The sequence below is a fragment of the Ceratina calcarata genome, unplaced genomic scaffold (genome assembly GCF_001652005.2).
Source record: "Ceratina calcarata isolate Rehan_Ccalc_2016 unplaced genomic scaffold, ASM165200v1 scaffold93, whole genome shotgun sequence".
NCBI lineage: Eukaryota > Metazoa > Arthropoda > Insecta > Hymenoptera > Apidae > Ceratina > Ceratina calcarata.
Window position 1 is genome coordinate 494620 of NW_017180684.1, and position 17941 is coordinate 512560.

Sequence of the window (17941 nt, forward strand, 5' to 3'; positions counted from 1 at the left end):
AAGAATTTTTACATGGAAATTGTAGATCTCGTCGTCCTCTACAAGAAAGATCTGATGCAATTTTCCCGTATCTCCAACGGTTGAAGAGTTATTGAAGAAAAACGAAATTTTTTGTCAAAAGTTCGCCATTTCGACGCTGAGATGGTCGGATTTTGTTAACATCAATGAAATGCCAAATAATCATATGTAACTTGTTAAAGATCGAAGTTAGAAGGAAAACAACTTTTATTTGAAGCATTTTTCGCAATTTTGAAAGAAATAATTTTCGTCAACGTCAATACTTAATTGGATATTTTCTTCTATACTTTTTAGCACGTAGCTATTTATTATTAGCATTATTCTTCCGAGGTCTGATTTCTTTTTAATTATAGGAAATGCGTTTTTCTAAGGTACATAAACTTTTGGGATTGATTATATAGCCAATACATCCTTAAACTGTTGTTAGATGTATTGATTCCCGTGAAGAACTGAGAATCGATAACTCGGATTACTCGAGGCTCGTCGATGCATGGCAAATATTTGTTGAATACGTGCAATATTGAATTTGGAGCAAGCGATGCAAGTACACATGTAGACGGTAATTTGAACGGAGTACGATAATTCCTCCTAATTGCGTACGACCTTTGTTTCACCAGGAATTCGCGATATGCTATTTATGATAGTCGAATTTGAAAGTACAATGTGCGCTCTTTGAACATGGCCCGGAACATGTTACAACGGAATTAGTTTGGGGACAATCGCGAGTTTTGAAAATCGATGCTTCGCTCGTATTAACGCGTAACGTGAATGTTCCGTACTTTCGCTATCGACAAACTTTACAAATTGGATCTACGGATCAATGTTGAAACTTCGCGTACTAATATTGAAACTTAATATTGTGGTAATAATTACGGAATTCGCACGGTCCGCCAGTGTTCGTGCTCGTTCTCTTTCATCCTTGGCATTTACTTAACTCCATTATAAATCGAGTCCCACTCGACTAATTATCCATAGAACGGTTCTCTAATGATCTCAGCCAGCCCGCTTGTTTCAAGAGCTCCGCAAATAATCATAATCGATATTCATCGTCGGAAACCGGCGATTGTTGTTCTAGTACCCAGTATATCCGTTCTATGTGCATCAATACCACTCCTTCGAATTCTCTCCGTAGAAGAGTCTCATCCACGAAAGTTGAAAGCAAACCGGTTATTCAGAAATTCTTATTATTTATATTCCTTAACGACGCTTCGTAATTTTCCACCGTCAGACGTATCTCTGTTTTTCTTCGCAAACAAATAGACCGTGCCGCGGTTAAGAGTCGGCCAGTTAACGTAAACGATGTTTAATAAGAAGTTTCTCTGTGAATAAATTTTCTCCGGTCGTTGATACAATTCGTAAAACATCCACGAGGAAACCGGAATTGTGGATATCGTCCCAGAGTCCTAGTCTATTGTATATTTGCGAATCAACCAGCTCGCAGCCGCCGATTTTGTTCGTCTCTAAGGTAAAGGCACAACGAATTTCCAATAACGTTTAAGGAAGAAGGCGACCGCTGCTCTTCTCAAAGAAACCGTTTACCTTCCTTTGTACAGCTGATTGAGATCATTAAACACGAGGCTGTGCGTCCTTCCGGAGAAAAGATTGGATCCCCATAGCAATAATCCATGCTTTAAATTCTTGTCAAACTTTCATCGCGGTAAAAGCGTATTAGGTTGACGCGTACGAAAGACTTAACGTGAGGCACCGTCAAACGATTTTAATGAAACATTGTACACGCGTGTAACATTCTTAGATTAAAAATTTTTATCAAAGAGTCGAATAGTTAAGTTTTATTCAACTTAAAAATTATGGACCTGTATTTTTCCGTTAAGTACAGTATTACAGAAGCTATTCAATTCACGAATATTTGTGGACTGTAGTTATATCGTGTGTCTTCAATTCACATAATTTATCAGTTACACGTTTCTAAATAATTGGTTATACTCCAAAACAAGGAATAGTGAATCCCATGATTTGATAGTTTAATTAATTTATTTATCTCCTATCCAATTTCATCGCCCATATTCCACCAATATTGCAATTATCATATTAATTAATAAGTGGATAATAATGTTACTAATGGAACTGCAGTGCGTAAGATACGAGGATGTTACATAGTTTGCTATCGAAAATTAAACGACAATTCGTACGCCCATTGACTCAGAGTTTTTACTCGGGTCAAGGTAAAACTTTTTCCGAATAAGTGTATTCGTACCATCCCTAAGTACACGTCCGCGGATACGGCTGTCCCTACGTATCGGGGACAGCATTTTTACGAAGCAGACACACTTCCCCGGGGGAAGACTCCGTGGAAAATTGGAACGCCCTCGTTCTCGGTTCAAGAGACACGTTCGCGATTTTTGTTCGCCCGGAAATAGAGAGGAATCTACACGCTGTACGGTTCCGGTGCTCGTTTATCCCGTATTCATCCGAACTGGACGAAATCCCTTTGCCCTTGTATGTACGTCTGGGCACAATGCGTCCAACGTCCCATGGGAAACGAAAAACCAATGGCCTCTGTTCCCCGTTCACACAACAGAAAAATATTGGAAAGGTTCGCCTCCATATTAAAAATTACACTTAGGCCTGTCTGCTGAATGGACGCCCGGCTGCGAGAAGATAGCTTTTTTTCTCGGCTGCTTTGATCCGTGCCATATTATGATTAATTCCTGTTTTCCACGGCAATGTCAAAGCGACAAAAGATAGAACTGGAGCTGAAGCGTCGAGTCAAACGAGATGGACGTTTAATACCGAAAGAGTTTACGGCATCCAAGATGAACTGATTGACCGTAGTACCAAACGAGAGAAAACTGTATTTGGAACTGGACGAGAAAAACGTGAAAGCACGATAAAGCTCGGCGTGAAAACAAACGAGGCAAGACCGCCATGGGACGGGACAAGATATAGACGTCAAAGCGGACAAGGCGTACATTAACATCAAAGATCAGAGGCAAGAGAAAACTGACTGGAGGCGAGCTTTTTTCGTTTGCCAGTCCTCGACGTTTTTTACGGGCGGAACGCATCGTCGAGTATCAACTCAGGCCTCGGTATTCAATCCGAGGCGTCGCGAAAAGGCGTCCACCGTTTATGGTATTCACCGGCCAGTTTTCCTTCGTCCTCGTTCCATAGTCGTCGTTCAACGACGACGACAATGGCACACGTCGAATAGAAAGCACAGTAGCCGGTCCCGCGTTGCGCCACGGACTGCCTCGAGGAACGTTCGAGCGTTTCGCCTATTGTTATCGCACGCCTCTTTTTTCTTTCCCCTGTTATCACGGTCTGTTCCGTTTTTTTTTCACCTCCGCGACCTGTTTCGGCTGGCTTCGTTCTTTGTCTCGTCGCGTGCCGGCCGACAGTTTGAAAACGCTCTCTTCACGCGCGGCTCCGACAATAAGAGCTGCGAAGGAAGCCGCGGTATCATTAGTAGCGCGTGGAAAACGCGCGTTTTCCACCGACCGGCAACTTTCTATACCGCAAACGCTATAGAAATGATCTGGAACGGGCGATATCGGCGCGTTTCCGTGTTCGGAGATCGTCGAATCCCCCGTCCGGCTAATCAGATCGGAACACCCCACTGACTTTTTTGACAACCTTATCTCGATTTCGATTTTTCATTATGTCCTATCGATTCTTTGTCCACGGACAATGCTTCGGGTTTCATTGTGTCGCACAGGAAAACATATAGATCCGTTCATATTATATCTTAATGAAAATATCATTTAAAAAAAAGAACAGTGGTCGCATATAAATATGAGTTGCAACATGTATGAACTTACAAAAACGATTGCCTAGTCGTTCTTTAAGGATGTATTGGCTATATAGTCNCTTTCTTGTAGAGGACGACGAGATCTACAATTTCTGTATAAAAGTTTGTCGCTAGCATTAATAGTTTACGAGTTATTGACGAAAAACGAAAAAACAGTTTTTTGCCAATTACTCGTTAACTATTGAGGCTAGCGAAGAATTTTTAAATGGAAATTGTAGATCTCGTCGTCCTCTACAAGAAAGATCTGATGCAATTTTCCCGTATCTCCAACGGTTTGGGAATTATTGGCCAAAAACAAAAATTTGGAAGAAATTGAAGGGGTACCCCTTGGAAAAATCTCGGAAAAATCGAAAATTTTTTTTTGTTGTTTATTATTAGCAATGTTCTTCCGAAATCTGATTTCTTTTTAAAAAATGCGTTTCTAAAGTGTATAAACTTTTGGGATTGACTGTATAGCCAATACATCCTTAAAAAGCAAACAGTCTCTTGCTTCATGTGCAATCTATTCGACGATGGTTTTCGATTATTAATTCCGCGCGACGTACACCCGAGAGACCTTACAATGACGGTTTCTGGGTGTCGAAAACGGCAAGCCAAATAAAATCGACGTGAAACTATAAAAACGAAAGGAACTCGGTTAAATCACAAAGTAAATTCTTCGCTTTCGAATCCTATTTCGAGAAATTGTTTGCAGAGAAAGTGACAGAGAAGTAGATTCGAAAAAAAGACCCCGAAACGAGTCCATTAACTTATCTCCGGGCATGCGAATCCGCTCGAGCTTTTAATTCTTTTTAAGCCCTGCTCTAAATGGAACGAGCGTGGTTTCCGTTTAATGCACGGATCGAAGCTTTGAAACAGTTCCCTCGGCGGAAGAGACAATGACAGCGTGACACGATTACGTCGCGATGAGAAAACGCGTACACACCTAACGTGCACGTAGGTACTTATTACACCTGCTCGTTGGCACATCGAATGTCTTGCGAAAAGCACGCGCGGGTGCAAAGGTTCGACGGTCGGCGCGTAACATTTCGGGGCAACGAGAAGCTAAAGTGGAAAGTTGTTTCTCGTGAAAGAGCAGGAAACGTACGCGGTGCGGTTCTTAATGGCGCGGAATATCGCCGCCCGGAGCATTGTGTGCCATGTGCACTTCCGTTACGAGAGGGTGATGGCTCGTCATTGTCTGACTGGAATCGAACGCGCGACGGAACGTCGCTGTTGAAATAAAATCGGTAAGTTCGGTGGTGCCGTCATTGTGTCACGGGTAGCGAGCAGAACTCCGTTAATTGGGGCGGAATTATACTCGCCTGCTCCCATTCACCGAACTTCGAACCTCTTGCTGATTGCGAGTTCTTATTATCTTGATTACTGCCGAGTGTCACTCCAATTAGACGTACGCTTTCGATTCTTACAATATCGAGTGAAGTAATTGGAAGTTCTATCTTTGCACACGCAGTTACACGTGTATACATATATATGTATATGTATCTCTTGCCAGTGCTCGTCGCGTTTCATCGGAACAAGGGATAGTAGTATTATCAATAATAAACGAGACGTTCTCAGTACTTCCTTCATCGATCTTTCACCGTTCGTTATGCTCGTTACAATGGATCGTTCGAGAGGAACGTGGCTGCGCTTTCTACAGAGAGAAATGGCAGGAAATTTGGGAGAGAGGAAAGAAAATGTGGGAAGTCGTAAACGCAGGACGTGGACGGAACGCGAAGCGATGATCTATAACGGCCACGCCGCGATATTATACCGATGATATAAACGTTTCACGGCACTTTCTATTTTCGTCGTGGCAATGCTCCGTACCACTGAGCTACTTATCGACGAGGATGCAATCGAACCGGTGGATTCCTTTTTTGTTCTCTTTTTCAAGTGGTCCACCGGTCGATTCCAGTTTGCGTGCGTGCGCGCCCGACCATCCGCGTTAGCTCATTCACGATTTTCATCGGGCGATGACCCAAGGAAGAGACCCAGCCTGGAACTCATTTAAAAGTGCCTCTCCACGAAAGTGTTCCACCGATGACGCACGGTTCGGGTCCCACGTGCGTGTGCACGATAATAGAAAGTTTAAGCCCGAGAGCTCGACCCGGAAGGAACTCCGATGACGAACTGACCCACATCCTGTGTCTCTGCATTAGCCTTGAGAGAGCGGCCAATCTTCCCAGGATATGGACCTTCCTTTGACGCGTCCGAAGCGCACAGAGCCAAAGGGAAGAATGCACGTGGCATTTTTATTTTCCATCAGACCGGATCGTCCTCTTGGAAAATCGCAAAGATCCGTTCTTTTCAAAACCAATTCATTCCGTATGCATACAATATGTATAATATAATGCAAACTGATCGTGTCGAATCACGTATTTATATCCTCGGAAGTGTAGTATAATTTATGCCGACTTTATGCATTCTGCGTATTCCCCTCGTTCCCTTATCCAGATATTTGCACAGTGAAAACTCGCTGACACTTGACTGATTTATTAGCACACGGTTTCTAATACTTGGAAAGTAATTTTCGAGCCACGACGATACCTTCATACTTTCTCGATTATCCCTGCCGGCAATGCGATGCAAGTTACAGGATCGTCGAAGCGAATTCGACCGAGAAGAAAACTCTTTCTCAACTTTAATCCAGTTTCACAATCGCCGTCGCCGGTCATAATCGAGACCAGCTTGCGGATCGTCGTCACGTAATTTCGATGGTGGCCGCCGATGTAACACCGTAATTTCGGATAACAAGCAATTTCGTGACTTAAATTGTTACATACTTTTTTTCCTCGATATAATTAGAATTTTTTACGCGACGCCGATGATCGTTCCGGGCGTAATCTTAACGTGATCATCGATGTAATTACCAGAACTTTGCAGGAGGGACGTAGTTACGCTCTCTTTCCCGATGCATTATTCATACGGCTGGGATACACACCCTAAATTCAAAGGCTTCCCAAAGGATGTAACCGGCGGTAATTTTAACGTCGAACGGGCCCGGTGTCGTTGTACGAGTACCCAAAATAACACCCATAAAACCCTTTCATATTCTACGTTATTACCTGACCTTCGTGCTGTTACAACACTCGACAGCAATAACGCAACCACAAAAAAGTAATTGTTCAGTAGACAAAGAAAGGGAAATCTAAATGGAATTAAAAAAAATATATAACGTGTGATATCAGGAAAATAAGAGTGAAGCAAGTTCCAAGTAGTATGGGCTTAAATTGGATTTTCTTGAAAAATTCTAACGGACTTCCGTGTCGTTATTAAAAGGGAGTGGCTCGTTTAAATTTGAGATTAAAGCAAAACACGCTGGTGGTAGGAGACCGCGCGGAATTAATGTAAGAGCCTGAGCTGAGATTCGAGGAGATTTAATAAAGAGTACACATCGCTGGAAGCAAGTAGCAACGAATCAGATGCGTTACGCGATGTTTCGCACTATCTCGAGTATTAAATACGTTTAATCACAGATTACAGTCTTTATTTATTTAATCGTTTACTATAATTCAGGCACTGTTCAAACGAATTATTTTATCAAATTTTGTTTCTCAAATAAAATATGCCCAGTCCTGCTATAATCTTTCAATCGAGTTAGTCTGTAATGGAACTTGTGTACATCGAAGAGACCACAGAAGAAAAAGAAAGATTCGTGATACAAAAGACGGGAAAGGATCTTTTTTTTACCTTTAATCATCTTTTTACCATGCGCTGGGACGATGGCTACAATGAAAATATATCCGTGTGCCGGAGCGGTCTGGGAGTTCGAAGCGCGAGGAGGATGAGAAAAGAAACCCGTCGCCGGCGTCGAAGTTGTAACGAGGAACAAAGGGAGGCGAAAAAGAAACGAAAACGTTCCGGCAATTCGTAGATCCCGAACCCGACTCCGACTCATGAATAACGGAGGGGGACGCATTAGAATATTCTCCGCGGCGCGGCATAACGAATAAGGAGACGTAACTTCCATTGTTATTCCTCCTTTTAAAGAGGAGAATCCCCTAAAGTTGTGCCGCGTCGCCTCGCGTCCTCGTGACGACTTTGCACCGCGAAATATTTCCGCGAGAGTAGCACTTAACTCGCTCGGTAGAATTAAAAGATTATTTTCCGCCCGCCTATTAGGGGCCGAGAGAAACAACGAAACGGGTCGACGTTCTTGAACTGCGAAATTAATTGCAAGCCGAGACAGCTTTTTCATCCACTCCGGCTCACATTTGCTCGTTAGATGAATTATAATTTGATCTCGATTAAAAATACGTTTCAACTAGAAACATTTTATTAACTCGTATCCTTCGAACGAATTGAGCATCCCTTGTGTTGGAATCGTTGTGCGATAAAACCTCTATTATATGAACTAATTGAGGACAAACGTGTTCATATAAGAGCATTTTCATGTAATTAGCGCTCCACTGTGACCCCTCGAGTTTTATTAAAGGTATATGTAGACAAACTTCACTGATTTTTCTTAGATCGCGAAGCAATTTTTCTTTTAATATCGAGGAACCACTTGAAAGAGAAATGAGAAGCAGTCTGGTTGTTGGTTCGGGTTCTTTCGGTTTTCAGTGGAAACTTTTTCCATTACGTATCTATAATCTTGGCTTTATTGGCCTGGTAAAGGTAAAGCTCAACTTGAAGGAAGTTTAATAGCGGGTTCGACGCGGAAAAGGAAACAGAAATGTGTTATGTACTTCGGATCTTGATTCCGTCACGCGCGGCAACTTTCTCTCGGTGGAACGCGTTCGAAGGACCGATTTAATTATTTCGTCGCTCTCGACCTCAACCTCTTTCGGTTACTACCCATCTACGATTAGATACCTAGCTGTTTGACCCTGATCCGAAAACGAATTCTAGGATCGAGAAGTTTTACGAAGCTCGTTACATTTATATGCGAAAATTTTGCTAAGCATGGAGCGTCGCCTGATTGGCAATTTACGATAAAAAGAAGATTAATGTATTCTCCTTATGACTATGAAATTACTCTGTTTAACGTTTCATAAACGATGAGTGCATAAAACTCCCCATTAAAAGTTGATACGGACGCCGGTGAAACGCTTTTCATCGATGGCTGAATAAATTGAATTAAATTCTATCTACTTTCTCAATCATTAACAGCGTGTTACGTGGCTGATTCAGAACTTGGATCATTTTAATAAAAATTAAAAAACGAAATGTCTGATCGTTAAATTGAACGAGAAAGAATTTTCAATCTCGACATTTTTCAACCGCGTACGTCAATACTGTTTCATTATCACGTTCATTATATTCATATAACCCGTGCAGTTTTTCGATATATCGATCGAACCGCGACGTGTGTAGCGAGGGTACGTGTATGTATATTTTTCCTCCTCTAATTTCAGACACACATAGCGGCCGATTAAAAAATCACTTGATGCGCTGAGGATGCGCCGTGATTTCTGCAACGGTGGGCTTGCCTGCGCCGTTGTGTGGGTGTCATCGACCTGCTGGCTGCTATCCTTGTCGTCGTCGGTCACAGCAGGTAACGTCTGTCTTCTCCCCGGAACGGCACGATGCGTCACGTAGTTTTATTCTATTTTTTTTTTTATTTCCAACGATTTCCGCCGTTTCGCCCCGCGGTTCGCTCGCCCGTAATGATTGGTCCCGAATTATTGAAAGAGCGGCCATTAGCAAACAATAGAGTCCCGGTCTCGTGTTCACGTTCGGCCAACGAGGCGTGGGACGACGTGCAGGGTTGAGGCAGGGGAAAAAGAGAGAGAGAGGAAAAAAGCGGAAAGCAAGCTCTCGAAACGGGCGTGCATCTGCATATAATGCGACGGCGCAGACGTGATCGGATTTCGAAAAGCGTCCTCGACAACAGATTCGTCCTTGATGTTGCGAAAAATCGGTGCGCGAGAAAAGCCAAGCAGTCGACTTCGGAGATACTTCGATCCTTCTTATCATTCCACGATTTTTTTCTTTCGTATAAATGATTTTGTTTCAAAAGATAAGTATAAAAAACGATTAAAGAAGAAAAATTCGGGGACGATTGCAAGGCGTCGCGTCACCGAACGCCTATAGGCTGATTGATGTCCGAAAGGTAGCCCTGTCGTATAAATAAACCCTCGACTAATTACATAGCCCATACCTGAACGGCTGATTCGCGTTCCCAAAAACCGAGAGAAATAGCGAATTATTTTATACATACATATATAACCGATAATAGTACAGGAAATGACGGCGTTATGAAAAATTCATGAATGATTTGAAAATTTGAGAGGAATAAGAAGTAGTAAAGCATCGCGGGCACGTTGCGTGAATATCTTTCGAGTCGCTTTTTATTCAGAATGGTACTTTATACTTCTTCGTAGAGTAGAAGAGATTCAAAGGTCCAGGACGGTTTTCGTATTTCCTACGAGTAATAAAAGATCACAGATCCGTTTCTTTGCACTATGAATGCCTTTTGGCACGGATACGTCGACCGAAAGTACAGATAAAATATCTCTTTAATCGATGAGTTAATTATTTGCCAAGGATTATAAACCGGTGTACCGCGGCGCGTCCGCCGGATGAACGATGCCACTTAACGAGACGTTAATTACCAGGTTAAATTGCGAGGCGACGGCGGCGGTCATGGCGACTGCCTGCGATCGATTCATAAAGTGTTACAGGAGAATACCGAAGTAACTTCAGTGAATAATTATAACGACTATATCATTATTATTTTCGCACGAGCCTTCGTACCGTCCGAGGGCCGTTATCGAATTAACGTTAATCCTGTAATAGCCTTACGCGACTTGCAAATTATGCAAGTTAGTTGCGGGACTGACGTTTATGATATCGGAAGGGAGAGAAAAGTTTTTATTTATTTTTCGTCGTCCGTGAATAGAATTTCCAACGGTGGAGTTAGCTGTTATTAAATTTAACCCTTTAAGCGGGCGGACCCGTGGGCGCTTTGCATGTGTGTGTCTGTGTGTGTGGCCAATGACAAATTGAATTTCTCTCGCACCGTTAAAATACGTTTCACTCCGCATTCCACCGTCCCGTCGATGTGTCCGGCTTTACACGTCTCTTCTCTATGTACACATTTTCTCTTCGTCGCTTTGTGCGCGTTTCTTTCTCTCCCTCAGGGTCTTTGACATTCTCCCTCCCCGGCGTCTCTTTACCTTCTGTTCATTCGAATATGTCGTTTAAACACTTTTGTTTATTAAACGTATCTTTTAACAATTGGTTTCCAACGAAGATCCGTTTGGTTTAACAAAATTTTATGATCTCGTCGTAGGTGGTGTCAGTGAAAGGAATCTACGGTGTGTTTACACACCAGAAACGATTATTATAATGTATTCAGATTCGCTCCAATTGTTAAATTTGTAGGGTACGATGTTAATTAAAAATTCGAGGTCGATACGAGCGCGTAGAGAGTGATTAGGATAAAGTAGGACGTGTCACTTTTGTATCTGACTCGAATAAGCCAGAAATGAATTCGACTGGACCTAATATTCGATCGCATGTCTGTTCTAACAGAGAAACTCATGCGTTGCACTGTGGATTAACATGGAGCGGCTGTAATAGAGCGAGAAAGGCGGGTATAGAAAGAGGACGATGGTCAACGAACCGGAAATTCGGGTAATCGGACGTAGTAGAGGTTTCGCTAGACTTTTATGAAATCTTTAACGGTGTAAGAGTACGTAGAGCAAAAAGTCTATTCTGCTCTTTAGAATACTCAGGGACCTAATTTTCGATTCACAATGATTCACGAAGTGACTCAAATCAATCGTCATATACTTTCCTCGAAAGAAAGTTCTGAGAAAGTTTTTTCACCAAATGTACGTGATCATTCTTTATCATTATTCTGACTGTACAATTTGCATGCAATTATGCAGGTTTCCCAGCTTGCGTCTCGCTATTCTCGAATTACCCTACTGGTTCACAGTATCAACACTGTATCCAAACCGTAACTCCACCCTGGAGTTCATGTCGACGTAATTATTCAAAAGTCAAGCTGTATAAATATATCGCATCCGATACCGTATATTCCACTCTGCTATGCGTCTTGTACTATAAAATGTACTTCAGTGCATGCTCGAAACTTTACCGTTTACCGCTAAAACGTCTCGAAACATCTGGCAGCGGAAGCCGTATCATCAATGAAGCATGTGCACCGAGCACTCGGACGAGCCTAAACGAGAAAAAGGTCTCGTGACCGGGGGCACTTGCCGTGTAACTTGCAGCAGGCTGCATCGTATACGAATCCCGGTGGCTGTCGTCCACGCTTTTGTTCGTTTTTCCCTTACTCCGCCTACGGCCGAAGAGGCCGGGGTAACGTCTCTCCGTGACTCGTTACGTATCCAGTGGAAACGTGGCCGTGGCACGTTAGGCGAGCGAGTAGTAAGTGTGGCAGTAGGATGCGAGGAACCGTTAGCCCCGACTCCGGCTATTTTTATTATTATTATCGTCGCGATACACTTCGGGCCACGAGAACGAAAGCGACGCCACGGTTCCCCGAGATCGCAACCGATGTTTCTGACCCATAAAATCGTCGTCCGAAGTGACGATTCTTTACACCGACCGAATATTCCCTCCGTCACGCTCGAGCGAATTCGTGTCAAGGTGCGCCTCTTCTTTAGCATTCCTCGCTGGGAGAGCGTCGCTTGATCCCAAGTTTGCGTCCAAGGGTGATCATGTCAGTTGTTGAAATTAATAAATATCGCTGTTGCATAATGTTCTCCAACTGTCCTGTCGTAGAGCCACCGTTAAAAGCGGTAGGTCGATGCCCAACCTTCGAGGAGCAGAATGTATGCCCGGCGAGGGCACCGAGTTGCGAGAACGACTTCCAGTGTAAGGCACCCGGTGAACGTTGTTGCAAAACCGCCTGCGGCACGAAATGCATTATCGGCGAACTGACGGGATGCGAGCAGCTGGCTCTTGCCGCGGTGAGGAGGTCTCGAGCGCTCGGTCCACGTGGACCGTCGCAGTTCATACCGAAGTGTAACAACGAGACCGGCGAATTCGAGAGGATACAATGTCATCCGCGGAACAACAGTTGCTGGTGCGTGGACGATATCGGCGCTGAGGTTCCTGGGACCAGAGGATCTTCTAAAGATGTCATCGATTGTGACAATCCTCGACCATGCCCGGCTCACAGCTGCAGAATGTTCTGTCCACTTGGTTTCGAGGTATTTTTAATTATGTTCGCGAATATCTACTTTTTTTATCCATCCCGTGTACTCTATTCATTTTCTTATCATACATCAGATGAATTTTGTACTCGTTCCTTTTGTGAATTTTATGAATAATTTTACAAAAGAATGAATAAAAATCTGTTTCTCTAAGATGCCACTGTATCGATCTGGCAAAATATCAAACGAATTCATTCGAAGAATGAATTACAATTCTCTGTATTTCCTCGTCGTGAGAACGATAGACGTTCAAGCTAACGATCTCTCTCCGAACCGAAACTTCAGGTCCTCGCAGCTGTTAATTAATCACTTTTACGTGCAGATCGAGGCGAAAACCGGGTGCCCGAAATGCGAGTGCCGTGATCCTTGCCGCGGTATCGCCTGTCCTGGGACCAGTCAAACGTGCGAGTTGATCGATGTATCGTGCACCCGTCCACCGTGCCCGCCGATTCCCAGCTGTCGCAAAGCGAAGTCCCTGTCGACGATATGTCCTGCCGGCGAGCCGTTGCAAATTACCGACTCGCCGAGGCCATTCCTTTGCGGCGACTCTCCCGGGAAGCCTACCTGTCCACCGATGTACAGCTGTTTGGTGGAGCCGAAGCAGGAATACGGTGTCTGCTGTCCGTCCAGCATCAATTTGAAGAGACCCGGCACGTGTCCGTTAGAGGAACCGGTGATCTGCGGGAATTCCTGCCAGCACGACTTGGAGTGTCCCGGACCGCAGAAATGTTGCAGGAGCGAGAAATGCGGCGGCGGCGGCGTTTGTTCCGTGCCGCAGGGTTTAAGCGCTTGTCACAGGGACAAAGTATTGGCGGAGATGCTAAGCATTTCCGAGAGACAGGGTCGCGGATACGTTCCTCAATGCACCGATGGTAAGATTTTACAGATTATTGCATAATTTCTCAATGCAATTATTCTTGCATTGTATACAGGGTGTCTCACGAAACAGTGGATAGTTCTTTATTTCATAAGTTACGGGAAATAGAGAAAAGTTTTTATACGGAATTTTTCAGATAGTTCCCTTTAAATATCACTTACGTATTTTCCTGCTGATATTTCAAGCACTTTTATATGATAGACCTGCATTTCCATCTGAAGGATCTTAGCTTTTAAAAGAGAAATCGGAGAGTCCAATTATTTTTCCACGAAGAAAATCGTCAATGTATCAGAATTGTGCACGATAAAAATTGCATTACAGACGGAGGCTACGAGAGCAGGCAGTGTTCGAGGAACGGTCTGGTTTGCTGGTGCGTGGATAACAACGGTAGAAAGATATCTGGGACGATGGGACCGGCGGAGAAAGTCGATTGTAAATCGATAACGAAGGGGAGGTCCCTTCCGGCGTCCTGCGTTTCTCAACAGTGCGCTCAAGTTTGCCAATACGGATTTAAAACCGACGCTTCCGGCTGTCCGACTTGCGAATGCGACAACCCATGCGAAGGGTAGGTAGAAAAATGAAATTCATGCAGGATGCAATAATTATGAATATCATCGTATTCAGCTTCCCGTGCCCGGAAGGGGAAGCATGTGTGTTACATCGCGAAGACGGATGCCCGGACTTCTTGTGTCCAACGAGACCGGAGTGCCGAGCGAAAAAAGCTTACAAAAGTCCCTGCGCTCATGGTACTCCCCTAATCGACGATGAACGAAACGCGGTAACGTGTTCCGAGAACGACACATGTCCTCAAGGATACAAGTGCACCGCAGTACCGGAAGCTGGCCAATCGGTCTGCTGTATGACGTCAGCTAATTTCACGAAACCGCAAACAAGTAATACAAAAATATAAGAGCGACTTATCTTCAAAGATAATGATTGCGGTTGACGTTTACGATAGATAACGTTTTTAAATTATTCTAGTGTGCGAGTACTTGAGAGAATTCAACGAGAGGATGGAGGGAACGAGGGAGAACATGTCATTGGCAATTCCACCGCCCGAATGCGAGGAGGATGGCAGTTACAAAACCTTGCAGTGCAACAACGGCACTTGCTTTTGCGTGAACGATCGCGGGGTGGTACTGAAAACCGGCGTGAATCGCAACACCGATTGCAAGCAGATAAACGATCTATTGAAACTGTGCGGAACGCTGTCCTGCGACTTGGTTTGCCCTTACGGCTACGAGGTGGACGCGACCGGATGCGAGCAGTGTCGCTGTCACGATCCCTGCAAAGATGTAACTTGCGATTCTAACGAGACGTGCACGATGATCGATGTGAATTGTGGAACGGGGCAATACTGTCCCGCAGTTCCAGCCTGCCTGGCCTTGAAACCGGGTCAATGCCCGTATCTGGTACGTACGGGACATTTACATGGTTCAAAATCAAAAGTCGAGTCAAGATGATCGACTACCTTCGCACTTTTACAGGTACCGAGTTCGTCCAGCTGCGAGTTGCAATGCAGTAACGATCAAGAATGCTCGGCATCGGAAAAGTGCTGTTCCACAGGTTGCGGGACGCAGTGCGTGGCACCGGTGATGGCTACTGCTTGTCAGCACTCTCGCGCGGTTGCTGAGCACGCGGCCCGGGAATCTGGAGAACCGGCTAGGCGCATTTACATTCCCAGATGCGACGCCAGCGGATCGTTCGAACCCGTACAGTGTCACAACGGGATGTGTTGGTGCGTGGACGAAGAAGGCAGAGAGGCTGCGGGCACCCGCGTCCTCGAGGGGGTCGTACCAAAGTGCAACACGCCTCTCAGATGTCCGGAGATCGATTGCAAGCTCGACTGTCCCGACGGGTTTGAATTGAACCTCGACAGCGGCTGTCCAACTTGTTCCTGTCGGGATCCTTGCAAGAGCGTGACTTGTCGCGGGGAGAACGAAGCTTGCAGAATGGTCGAGGTGGCCTGTAGCGTGCCACCCTGCCCGCCTGTGCCGGTCTGTTTACCCAAGAAGGATAATCCTTGCCCGAACGGATCTCCTCTCTTAGATCAAAACGGTTCTCCGGCTACCTGTGGTCCCCACGGTCAACACTGTCCGTCGACCCACAAATGCGAACTGTCTCCGTTGAACGAGTACGCCGTCTGCTGCCCAAAACCCCGAGAAGTTTGCTTCGAACCACCGCGGAGAGTACCATGCAACTTAGGATTAGGACTGAACGCGACGGAAAGATGGTACTTCGACTCGGAACGAAACGAATGCAGAATAAAGACCGAGTGCACCCTGGGCCACAACGATTTCTCCAGCCGTCTAGTATGCGACACCGTATGCCCTGTGCTGTCGCAATGCGAACGGCTCAGAGAGAAGAATCTGAAGACTTCCCAAAGGCTGAAGCAGCCGACGTTTCTACCAAGATGCGACCCGGAGAACGGCATGTGGGAGCCCGTTCAGTGTCTGGAGCACGTCGGTGTCTGTTGGTGTGTCAATAGAAAGGGTCAACCGGTGAAAGGTTCGCTGACGAGAGGCCCGGAGCCGAAGTGTAACTTCAGACAGGCGAGGCGAGGTGGCAGAGGGCCGCCGGTGCAAGAAATCGACCGTGAAATTCAGGCGTTCATGGAGAACGCTTTGATAAACTTGGAGACCGACGAGAAGCAGATTGGAAAGGTGCTAGGCACTAGGTGCCAAGCGATGAAGGACAAAGGCCACGTACCGGCTATCTGCGACCGCCAGGGCAGGTTCGAGCCGACCCAGTGCGCCGGGGATACTTGCTGGTGCGTCGACGAGGCTGGCAATCAACTTATCGGCTCCGAACCTTTCCTCAAGGGAACCAATATATGCCGTAAGATCTTTTCTTTCATCGCATATCCCCGTATAAATAGAATATAGATTTTGTTTTTTTAGCAGTATATCCATGAAATCTAATATTGTGATATAACTATTATTAGTGCCAACTCCGGTGGAAGCTGTCGAAGTCACTCTACGTTTCCCTGGTCGATTCCTCGCCGACGACGAGATCACGTTCATTCGACGAGCGGAAGAGCTCCTTCGCGATCTCGGCGCTCGAGTGAAGAACGATATACGAGTGGAGATCAATCAAGACTCGGCTATACTCAGTTTCGAGATAATAGGACCTAACAAAGTAGATGTGGCGTTCCACTTGGAAGAGCTGACTAGAATCCAGAAATTGTCTCTATTGGGATCGTTCGCAGATGCGACCACTTCGCGTTTCACGCACAGGTCGACACCGGTCGCTCTGCAAAGTAGAGTCGTGGCGCTGGAACAACGAGAGATACTCACGGAGGTGGAAACGCCCGTTTACCAGACAGCGACCCTGGTTCTGGCAGCGGGCAGCGCTTTTGTCATCAGCAGTTTGTTAATTCTGCTAATGTTGTATCGCAAGAAGGTACGGTACATCGTCCGATTTGTAATTCCCGTTTTTCGCGCGGAGATAGAGAAATGAATCGTTCGTTTCAGATGAAGATGAAGGACCCGTCAAAGGCTCTGGCGACGGACCAGCACTTCCTTGCGTACCAGCAACCAGTGTATGTGATATCGGGGTTGGAGCAGGAAGTGAAGAAGAAGGACGTAGCCGAGGCGCAAAGTTGCCCGTCCGCGTCGGACGTGGTCGTCGCCACGTAGATCGTATAGATCAGAGCGTAGATCGCTGGTATAAAAAATCGTAGTTACGACCCTCCCTCATACAATTCCGATACGATATTTATTCATGGAATAAAAACCGAGATGCGTCGCGACTGCCAGAATCGACGGTCGACCGAATAGATCGCGAACGATCCTCGTTCGTCTTGGTCGTCACGTGATATCGATTTCCAAGACGGAGGCTGGTATCGTAGCTGCGATAGGGCGGGAAACATATAAAAATGAATTCGGTCGCTCGTCGAAGAATAATTTAAGGTACTTATTTAGAACGAATGTCCTCGCCCGTCTCTCTGTACTCGCTCGTTCATCGATGAAGCGTCCTGGCTCGAGAACGAGAACGCGGGGATATCGTTGCGTTGAGTGTACGATGATATATCATGGGTGTAAATATTAGACTCATACTGTGTTCGTTTATTTATACTTATAGTTCAATAAATACCGGGAATTCCTTTAACACGACTCGGCTATGGTTATTAGCGCGTCTGGGTAATTATTTTAAGTTCGA

The 17941-nt window shown here is 45.2% G+C and overlaps 1 protein-coding gene across 2 annotated transcripts in view; it reads left to right on the forward strand.

Annotated features, from left to right (window-relative positions):
* Positions 1 to 17892, forward strand: part of LOC108631739 (neurogenic locus notch homolog protein 3) — a 21451-nt gene extending 3559 nt beyond the window's left edge. The window contains exons 2-10 of one of the 2 annotated variants that reach the window (XM_018035889.2): positions 9127 to 9266; positions 12470 to 12900; positions 13226 to 13775; positions 14102 to 14345; positions 14405 to 14673; positions 14762 to 15192; positions 15268 to 16618; positions 16725 to 17182; positions 17254 to 17892. In XM_018035889.2, the coding sequence (XP_017891378.1) occupies positions 9170 to 9266; positions 12470 to 12900; positions 13226 to 13775; positions 14102 to 14345; positions 14405 to 14673; positions 14762 to 15192; positions 15268 to 16618; positions 16725 to 17182; positions 17254 to 17418 (3996 nt within the window). In that variant the 5' untranslated portion in view covers positions 9127 to 9169 and the 3' untranslated portion in view covers positions 17419 to 17892. Of the gene's footprint in view, positions 1 to 9126; positions 9267 to 10416; positions 10625 to 12469; positions 12901 to 13225; positions 13776 to 14101; positions 14346 to 14404; positions 14674 to 14761; positions 15193 to 15267; positions 16619 to 16724; positions 17183 to 17253 lie in introns of those variants that run through there. The other variant, XM_026819083.1, reaches the window with a different exon arrangement.
* Positions 17893 to 17941: the final 49 nt, after the last annotated feature.